Raw genomic sequence first — 11,022 nt, forward strand, 5'->3', positions numbered from 1 at the left:
TCCAGTATTGTGTCATCAGCAAAAAGATGACTTCATTTCGTTGGAACCATTTTTATAGATGACATCACTCTCACTCTGGTTTCATAAACAGTCATTGGTGCAAAAAAGAGTCAAACAGGATGTTGATTGATTTCTCTCATAAGAAACAAGAACGTCTGACTTCCACATCCTGCCTCCCACATAACCTCCCACTTTAGACCGTAAGCAGAGACTTGAGTCACACTTAAGCCTCACATTCAGGGATTTCTATTCTGACACTTGACCTCAACGATCGTAGATTTGAGCTTTGGGACCTCTAACCAATATTTATTATTTGTTTATTCCTTCCTCTCACCTCAGAATATTACGATCAAATAAAAAAAACAAGTCTTGCTTCGAATATTTAAACATATTTCGTCTGTTTTTGATCAAGCAAACTCCATACATGCATGTTGATTACTTGTTTGTTTCAGTACAAGTAAAAACAAATATTTATTATATATCCTAAAGTTCAATTTATCCAGTTTTTTAGACTTCATTTGAATATTTGTAATATTATCATTCGCTAGATAAATAACAACAGTTATTTACTTAACAATTTTGGGAGGAAAGTAGGAATGTGAAACATGAATATCAAACAAACTTATAGAAAAACTCTAAAATAAGATTTAGTCATAAAAAATAACCAAAGGAATATTGAATTTAATTAAAAAGTTCTATTTTACTTTCAGTTATCATCAATTAGATATAATATTTTTACGTAAGAAAGTCTTTTGCACATCATTTAAGCTGCATCTGAGACATTTTTAATGAATGTTCCATTAAAGTTTCATTAATCTGTGTCACCTTTGATGCTGAGAGCGATTCCACGACGGATGCATCGGATTAACCTTTCTTTCCTTCTTCGTGGTTTTTCTTTATAACATCTGAAGTATTTTGCTGACATTGGTTCCCAGGTCACAGGCAGGAGAGAGGAGATTATGAGGAACACATTGGGCTAATGGGCTGTGGCTATTATAGTGACCATTTAATTAATCAGGTTAACTATGAGCGAGAGAGGTCTCACGCCGGCAGGTCCACACAGCTGTTCAGCCTTCCATGACTGAATCACCTGTAACATTTTTCTGAGTTTAGAGACGTTTGTACTTTTAAATTTACAGACTTCCTGGGATAAATGTGAAGTTGGGAATTTTCTCTGTGAAAGGGTTTAAACGACCCACTAACACCAGCTGATCAACTCCGTGCTGCCTGCTAACCCAGATTTTAATTAATTCTGGATCCAATTAGAACGTTTTATAATAATAAATTAAACAACAATATTATAATTAACTTACAAATTCTCACATATTTTAACTTGGATGATAAAAATGTAAAAAACAGTATACATTTGTTACTCCTCCAATCTGAATTTTACATACATAAGTGTATACTAAAACCAGATTTATGGTATTTCCTGCGATAATTCTCGTGTGAATGCTGTAAGCTGGCTGCTGGAGAAGCTGAAAATACGGAAGTCGAAAGCTTCTAAATGCCAAGTTAGCCAAAAAAATTGGAACAATGTTTAAGTTTGAAAAAACAGGATATTGTAAAAATATTAGCTAAACTCCAAATGAGCATAAAAACTGGAAAATGTTTAAATTAGCCCAAAAAAAGCTCACATAATGCTGAAATATTAGCTAAACTCCAAATTATCCTAAAAAATGTGAAAATGTTCAAATTAACCAAAACAGCTAGCATAATGCTGACATGTTAGCTAAACTCCTTATTATCCTAAAAAACTGGAAAATGTTTAAATTAGCCAAAAAACAGCTATCATAATGCTGACATTTTAACTAAACTCCAAATTATCCTAAAAAAAAAAGAAAGAAAAATCTTATTTTGCCAAAACGGCGAGCATATTGTTAAAATATTAGCTAAACTCCATTTGAGCCTAAAAACTTGAACATGTTAAAATTAGTTTAAACAGTTATCATAATCCTAAAATCTTAGCTAAATGCCAAATTAGCAGAAAAATAAATAAAACTGGAAAAATAAGTGTAACTAAACTAGCCTAAAAAACAGAAAAAAATCGTTTCATGCCAAAATATCTAGTATAATGCTAAAATATTAGCTAATCTCAAAATTAGACTAAAAAACAGGAAAAATGTCTAATGTTGCCAATATTCTAGCATCTTGTCCAAATTAGCCAAAACCAGTTAGCATGTTGCTCAATTAAAAGCTAAATTCCAAATTAGCCTCAAAAACCCAGTGAACATTTGAAACATTTTAAAGTTTTAAAGTTTCACAGTACACAAAGTTTTTGAAGGATTTGAGCAATTCCTCATTCATTTCCTCAATATTTCAAAAACTGTAACGTTTATGAATACCAAAAGCACCAGCAGTAATGTCCTGAATGAGCTGACGATTTTGATGCCAAGATGACTGAAACCATTGAAAGTGTGATTGAGTTTTTACGTGCCAGAACAGAGCAGGAGAATCACTAAAGCGTGAATGTCTACTAGAAATTCACAAAGTACTCCCAGATTTGAAGGTTTTATGATAGAGTTCTGTCAATTTAATGAATGTCTTAAAAAGATTAAAGCATATAACGCTGGAACAATTGTGCTTTTTTGTTTGATGTATATTTCCCAATAACTAGAATATTTTTGTCTTTTTTGTTAGTGCTTTGGTATTATTTTCTTTTCTATTAATATTATGGTTATTTCGTACTTGGAATTAATTATTTCTTCGTACCATGTCCCCATTACCTTTCTGTATAGATTTTTGAAAGATGACATTAGTTATTGATTTTTTACTGACTACATATTTTTGTGATTCATAAACTTGTATGATGGTCAATAAAGCTCTTATTTAAGAAACAAAAAGAGAACTACAAAACTCAAATTTATTTAAAAAAAAATTGAAATAAAAAAGCTAACCCAGGTTTAAAGTTTTGACTTTTGTTTTATGTTAATATTTAATCATCTAAAATGAAAAAGTGTTTAAAGTTCAATTTTCTGTTTATTAAATCCTGTTAATTTAATAAAAAAGTAAAAATAATGAAACATTTTTGGAAAATAACTATATTAATATACTGATTAGTTTGCTCCTCACCTACTAACCTTGAAAACAAAATGCTAAACAATTCAGAAAAATACATTTTGGAGTAAATGTGATTTGTGGAAACATCAACTATGTCTTTGGTGTACAAAAACACAAGACTTACAAATATTCTGTACTAAAAAGATGTCGCTGGATAAATGAGCCACGGATACTTATCTTTTTATGCATGCATTTATTGTCTACTCCACAAGACTTACAGCTTCAAATCAATAAAAGTCCGGCATCAGGCAGACGTACTGTAAGCTCCTTTACCCGCTCATTCAGTCACTCTGGCTCTCACACAAATCAGATGCGCAGTTCAAGACAATCTCCAAAGCAGATTAACTCCCACTTGTTTGGAAGTACGAGCACGTCGATGGAATTCCTTAGCGTGTTAAGTCCAACGTTGACAAATCCGAAAGAGATGCTTTGGCAAAAAGTTCATGACTTTCCTTTTTTTTTTTTTTCTTTTTAATATGCTTCTTTTTTTGTCCACAAAAGCGAAGAGGTTGTTGTGATTAAGACATGTGGTCCTTAAGCTGCGGTTGAGACTTCTGTCTTGCTGGTCGACATTGAGGTCTCATCCTCCACGATGCCGCCCATTCCGATGGCCGCCAGCATGCAGTTACGGAACTAGAAGAAGACCGAAAATAGGAATCAAACACGACCACGACACGAACAAATCACAGTGAGAAAATCAAACCGACCTGTTTGTTGAGCAGCACATAGATGACAGCGTTGTACAAAGCTGAGCTCTTAGCAAAGAAAGCAGGGATGGAGGCGGTCAGAGCAGTGAAGGAAGCTCCTTTGTTCAGGAAAATCCAGCCGGCAAAGCTGGCGTACGGAACCCAAGCCACCAGGAAGCCGAGGACCATCAGCAAACACATACGTGTCACTTCCTTCTCTGCCTTCTGGGTGGAAGCTGAGTCCTGCTGCTGCGCTGCTGCCTGCAGACACAAGAAAACATAGATTTACTTAAAATATTCTCATAGGTTCAGCTGATAAACTCAGTTTGTGTTCAATTGTCAGGGAAATGGACTCACAGCTCTGACAGTCAACACCAGGCTTCCATACGTGAAGAAAATGAGGAAGACCGGAATGAAGAAGTGAACGACGAACATGTAAATGACGAATGACTCGTTGTTGTAGCCTGGAGCCAGAGTGTAGTAGTCAGGTCCGCAGGAGCATTGCATGCCTTCAGGAAGATACCTGGATAAAAGTCAAAGAAAAACTGGTGAATATATTCTCTTTTGGTGCGAAAAAGTTCTCTCTTTCATTCAGAAATGTGCTGCCGTTACCTGGACCAGCCAACGAGTGGAGGAGCGGCACAAGCGAGAGCCATCACCCAGGTGAAAACCACCCCGGCTCCGGCATGAGTTCCAGTGAATTTGAAGCTCCCCATGGGTTTGCAGACCACAATGTACCTCTCAACGGCCAGAACAACCAGCGACCACAGAGCCACTTCACCTGAGAGACAAGTTAGACTCTTAGAGATGAAGTACCACCTTCTATTCTCCCCAGTTACTGACTATTTACCTCCAAGTGTGGCCATAAACCCCTCAATGGCACAGAAGGTGGGTCCAAGAACGAAATAGCCATAGAAGCTGGACGTGATGGTGATGGTGAAGCCAAAGGCGCACATGATGAGTCCGGCCACCGCCAGGTTCACCAGGATGAAGTTGAGAGGTTGCTGAAGCTTCTTGTTGGTCGCCGTGACGTACAACGTCAAGCCATTGATGGGAGTTCCAGTGCAGATCAGGAAGAACATATAACAAGCTAGAATCTTGTACATGATCGGGTCGACCATGTAGAACTGAGGGTACTCAAAGGGGCTCCGAACAACCCCCGTCCGGTTGGACATCGGGATGTAGAAGTTCTGTCCTTCTGTGCCATTAGGCTCCCAACCCATTTTTCCTTGGATTTTCTTGAAGTGGAGGATCCGGGGAGAGTTTCCGAACACGCAGCTCAGAGCTTAGCCTTGTGATTTTTATACCTTCCCACTCTCCTTATTGCTTAATAGCTAAAACGGATTATGTTGGCAGGATTGTGAGGCCGTACGGAAATTAAGAGGCCAGTAATTTATCTTAACACCTGATAATGCCGGGTAACTTGATCGACTTTTCAAGTCCGGATAAACTCCTGTAATCCTGACTGAATGAATTTGATGTCAGCTTTGACAGCTTAGGACACTTCCGACTGTAAAGAAACTCTAACTTTTAACCTCAGTCCTCTAATAAACAATCAAGTGTGGATTTTTTTGGGGACCATGATCAGATTATTTTGATTTAGGCCACTTAATTAGATTCAAATATGTAAGTATGAAGCTCTTTTTGAGATGATGTTGCTGTCCTGGTTTGGTTTAGGATTCAAGAATTTAAGGATTCTTCATGGTTGTTTCACCACAGGGCAAAACAAAGTAAATTTGTGATTTTATCCTCAACCATTTTTGATGATTATATACTGCAAGTTATTTTGAGTAACAATGTAGATTTACCTTTTGTGGAATGAATGCACGTGTTACAGCTGTGGAAGTATTTGTTTTTCTCTTTGTTCTGTGTTTTTGTGAATTTCTGTCAGAGTGGGACTTCTATGTTTTTGTGGATCTTTGTGTTGTGTGTTTATTCCTGTAACGGGGCAGAAAAATACGTTTTTCTTCATTCTGCTCCTTTTCATTTTTCTTGCATAAGATTTCTTGTATTGTTTTAATGTTTTCTTGTGGAAATTAAATTTTAAAAAAAGTTTGTGGCTGGTATAAAAGGAATATAATATCAGAACTGGTTATGTAAAAGAAGCTTAGGAAGGACTGTAACCTAAAATATTGGAAATTTGTTATTCTTATCTAAAAATCATGAATTTTTTTGTTAACTTTGTTACTACAAATTTGGTGACAGTGTTCAATAAGTCATGAAAATGTGTTTATCTGAAGACAACTTTGAATAAAAATTGCTTTGTTACATATAAAAATGCTCAAATGTTGTTTTATTTTGACATAAATTACCCATAAACCCCATGTATAGAACCAGATCTTTGGCATAGCCATTGCACACTCCAATTATTGAATTGACTTTAATATCCTCAAACTCTAAAAAAATATATATATATTTTATTTTCATAGTACCCAAGAATAAATGACTTAATATTCTTGACTTTGGTGAAAATTAAAGTGGACAGAAATGAGAAAACGTGTGATATCTGCCCCATTTAACAAAATCAATCAAGCAATTTCAACCAAATTATCTCTTTTTAATACAAATTAAATATTTCATATCTGCATATGTTAATCACAGCTGAGACAGTATTATAAATACCCCTATGTGTGTGTACTAGTGTGTTCATCCTCTTCTGGAGTTTGTATTTTTGTCATTATATTCAATAAAAATACATTAATAAATCAAATAGTTGGCAAAATCAACAAAAAATACATCAAGTGGTTCAGATTTTTTTAAATAAATAAAAAAGTAGTAACATCTCATTTATTTTAAGTGATTAAAATTGTGTTATCTTTAGTTTACTTGTTTATTTGCTCTATTTATTATATTTTATAGAAGTTACTCGATGTAAAAGCATCTTTTGATCATCATTTGTTGTTTCTGAACCTGTGATGTCAACGATTCATCATATTTGCCGTCCAGATGACGGCGAGGATTTTTATTTTTTTTGGTCTGGGATTTAATGATCAAGCATTTGCACCTTCAGTGTCCATCTTCATTTAGAGGAGCTGTAATCGGCCGTATCCTGATGAGATTAACCTCAATATCCTCTTGTCCTGCAGTAGCCTGACGTGTCGTCGCTAAAGCTTACTGTCACAGGTTGGACTCACACGTAGCTTATCAGTTTTGGACCTTAATCTGCATCTCCTCCGTCAGAGTTAAGATTATTCATTATGAAGTGTAATCTGAGCACGTCGGCTGTAAATCAGAAAGATTTGATGAGAAGGAAGTAGGTTATTTACTCATTGTTTATGGTGGTGGAATCTTCCAAATGCTTCACTTGGCAGAAGCTGTATATATTAAAACAAGGACAGAGGCTATTGCATCACTGTTTTTAAATGTATTTGTCTTTTAAAATGCAAATATCCTCCTCTAAAAACTAAAGATGACCGTTTATTTTTTAATAAGACAACACATTTTTAAATATCCTTTAAAAAGTCTGTATTTTCTTAAATTTATTGTATAAGAATGTTTCTTCATTTCCTCATGTATTAACCTTATATCAAAATAAAGTGAGAAAATATCATTTGGGTAAAGAGGTGACCCAGAAATCTTCCTGAAAGACTGTCAAGTGGAGTCAAAAGTGTTGAAGAAGTTGCGTTAGAGATTGATCAATAAGCACTCTATTGTTACTTTAAAACTTTATTTCAAGTGCAATGATTATTTTTCTGCATTAATATGAAATTGTGTTTTGGTGATAATGACTATTATATATCAGTTTCATGATGTATGAATGTTGTAACTGTTTAATGAATTCATGAAATAATGTTTTATGAGATTAATCAACAAACACTTCACTTTGCTATTGGGAATTAACAACAAAAAAAACAACAACAAAAAACTTGTATTTGGTCTGAAGAGAGATATAGTATTACCTTTCCATCAAACTCATTTTGACAGGTGACCTTTGACCTCCACATTCCAAAGGGAGGACGTAACAATTTGATATAAACTTTATATACATTTGATATCAAATCGATATAAACTTTATATCGATTTGATATAAAGTTTATATAACGTTTATATAAAGTTTATATCAAATTGTTATGTGATCACTTTGGAATGTGGAGGTCAAAGGTCACCTGTCAAAATGAGTTTGATGGAAAGGTAATACTATATCTCTCTGTCTGATCAGAAGCAGATTATATCACTATGCAAAACTGTAAAATGAAGTAGTGGTGGGATTATATAAGTTTGATTCTTCCCACTCCTTTTAAAGTAATCAATCAAACTCAACTGACTATAATTAATCATTACAAAAATTAACAAACCAAATGTGACATGAGTGTGTTTTATTTATTTTTTTTCTATTTTCTAATCAATGCATTTCATTATTTCTGTAATGAGTGTTTTGTCCTGTATTTTTCATAATCTATGCTTGAAATAAACCCAATCAATCGATCTTCTAAATACAATGTAATAATGCAACTTATATTCACTTTAATGTCACTTTTCTTGTAAAACCTGAAGTACAGCATCACATTTGAAGTAACGGATGCACATAAGAGCATTTTACAGTTAGATGAGAGGCCATCCAGATTCATTAAAACTTCTAATGATGTATTTTATTTGTCATAAATGAAAAGTACAGGAAAAACAACAGGAGGACCAACTCACCTTTTGACTATTTATACCATAAGTATGAAAATTAAGCATTCTAGGTTTAAAAAGTAGATACTGGATTGAGAACCTAAGGCATGTTTGTCTCAGAAAATTATTTAAAAATATAACATGTTTTTATCATGCATTATTTTTTTAATGAATTACTTCCAAAATTGTTAAGGAGTAATTTGTCAATGTCTAGATGTTGTCAGTAGAGGGCATCAGATCCCACATGGTGGTCAGACAAACATCACTGCAGGTTTTACACACAGAAAACACGTTTTACTATTTGAAGATGTTTAACATTTCAGAGGAAAAAGCATAAAAACATTATAATTAGATGTAAATGCTTTGGTTTGAACATAATACATTTTTGACTAAATTACAGTTGAAGAAACATAATTATATATTTTTTTCAAATTATTTGATTTTTTTTTTAATATTTCTGCAATTACTATTCGTAACTTCTACATTTAAATATATTTTAAAATACTTTTTATGGAGAACTGTTTTTGTTTTGAACATATATGTTCATAAAAGACTAAAAATGTCTTTAAATGATCCATACCATTATTCATTAGTCTTTCTTAGTAAACAATATCCATATATAAGGTAATTTATTATCTTGGGTACATTAAAGAACAAATTATTTATGAAATAAATATTTTGAGAACTCTTTTCCTACCCCAAAGAAAGACAAGTTGATCTGAGGCTCCGCCTTTCGCTCCTTGTGGGTGGCGCCCATTTCATGACGTCATCCTCGGCACTGTGTCTGTGTTTCACCTTAAATCACACACCAGATGAACATCTCAGGATTTTGTGAAAAGTTCTGATTAATATTTCTCTACGAAGCATCATCAATCCTTCATGTGGATAATTTTCCTGTAGACACTCGTACCTTCCTGTCTTTACTCAATAATCCATGTTCAAACCATTTCTTCTAATTCGTCTCTCACTTTCTTTGCACCTCCTCCGGGAAATCTTTCAAATCTGTTTCTCACTATCACAGATATGTTTGGGGTCCACCCCAAAAAGTCGTGCAGATTCCTCATCAGAATGTTCTTTGGCGTATGCCACCGTACGAAGTTTAAACGCTAAATCAAATGAGGGTTTCTTTGCCGTAGCCACACAGCACAAATACAACACCCGGCGTCTGCACGACTGTGCACGAGTCGGGGGAGGAGGGCGTCTTAAGGTGCATTCACACCGAACGTGATTTGCGCTATAAATTCCTCCCTCTTTCACCAACTCGCTGGTCGTCACCTGTCAATAAATGTGCTCCTGAGCTTGACGCCACGGCTGCGTGTGGGAGGAGCTACCAGCTAATGTTTTTAGGATGATCGCTATAAGGAACGGTGTTTGTGGATTTCTCACTTAGAAAGTTTATTTATTGTAAAGAGTTCTACAAAAACATCGGTAATCATGTCTTCATGTTTGGGTTGATACGATTTTTATTAAAAGATTTTCCAGGTATAGGGGTCTGTGTCTGTATGACAGCCCCTTCCGCCATGTTTCTGTGTCTCTGTGGCTGAGCTGAAGGCTTACTGTCTCGCATTAAATGGAGTGGAGTAAAATAAAATAAGGGGACCTTTTTCCCTTTCTTTTTTTTAATGTTTTGATGAGGCCAGAACGAGCAGCCTCCCCACAGCGACTCTCTGTCCGCCGCGGGAGCGAAAGCCACTGAAAACGTAACCTGCCCAAAGCTGAGTTCCTGATTGGTAGATGCGACACGGCGACCTGTCAAACTTCAATTATTTAGATTTTGGTGCGCCGCCTCCCATTCGCGGCTGTCGGTCAAATCGCGTCGCGGGACTTCAGATCGCCTCATGTCGCATCTGTTCCTTTGACTTAACATTGAAACATTCAGCCTCCGCCGCTCGAATCGCGTTGGATGCACCTTCAAAGGAACCAGCCACTATAGAGACAGACGTCTAAAGTAACAAACACCTGTTGGACCCGGCAGATATTGGAGAAGGGACTCAAATGGAATATATACGGTATTATGCATTTAAAATGAAAGTGTTTTGCTGAGCACTGCTAACTCTGTGGGGAAAACATGGGGGCGGTGCTGGCAGCGCAGACTCTGTCTGGAATGGACTGTTCCTCACTTTGTGACATCACAATGTGGGACTGAGAGTGCAGCTTTTTAGAGGATTACCAGAAATGGGAGAATGGATCAAAATATTCCTTTGGGATTGTGTTTATAGGGAATGAATAGTTTAATACACTTAAAAGCTCAAAAATATTAATTTACATGATATATAGGCCCTTTAATGTGCTTTTATTCCTGTACAAACATTAAATTTGTTTGCAGTAAATGTGGAAAACCAGGACCAAGTAGGTATTTAAGTACAAAATGTATGTATAAAATACTTAGTTTGCTATTAAAAACACACATATATATACATATATATAATTGGTGAGTATAATTACTTAGGTTGTTGTTTAATTTATATATATAATTACATATATATATATATATATATATTTACTTAGTAAGTATATTTACTTAGGTTGTTATTTAAATTATATATATTTGCAAATATATATATGCATGTACACGTATATGCATATATAAATATATATAATTGGTAAATATAATTACTTAGGTTGTTATTTAATTTATATATATAATTACATATATATTTAC

General features: G+C 34.9%; 1 protein-coding gene and 1 long non-coding RNA gene across 2 annotated transcripts in view; both read right to left on the bottom strand.

Moving 5' to 3' along the window:
- Nucleotides 1-3,527: 3,527 nt before the first annotated feature.
- LOC112145695 (green-sensitive opsin) lies at nt 3,528-5,692 on the bottom strand. The gene is made up of 5 exons (XM_024271077.2): nt 4,597-5,692; nt 4,359-4,527; nt 4,104-4,269; nt 3,768-4,007; nt 3,528-3,693 (listed from the first exon to the last, which is right to left on the bottom strand). The coding sequence occupies exons 1-5, from the start codon at nt 4,967-4,969 to the stop codon at nt 3,595-3,597; spliced, it is 1,047 nt and encodes a 348-aa protein (XP_024126845.1). The 5' UTR covers nt 4,970-5,692; the 3' UTR covers nt 3,528-3,594.
- Nucleotides 5,693-6,515: 823 nt separating this feature from the next.
- Nucleotides 6,516-11,022, bottom strand: part of LOC112145697 — a 6,602-nt gene continuing 2,095 nt past the window's right edge. The window contains exons 2-3 of the long non-coding RNA XR_004947936.1: nt 9,058-9,155; nt 6,516-6,968 (exon numbers count right to left, since the gene is read on the bottom strand). This is a non-coding gene — a long non-coding RNA (uncharacterized LOC112145697). The remainder of the gene's footprint in view (nt 6,969-9,057; nt 9,156-11,022) is intronic.

Source organism: Oryzias melastigma, linkage group LG5 (assembly GCF_002922805.2).
Source record: "Oryzias melastigma strain HK-1 linkage group LG5, ASM292280v2, whole genome shotgun sequence".
In the NCBI taxonomy this organism is placed as follows: Eukaryota; Metazoa; Chordata; class Actinopteri; order Beloniformes; family Adrianichthyidae; genus Oryzias; species Oryzias melastigma.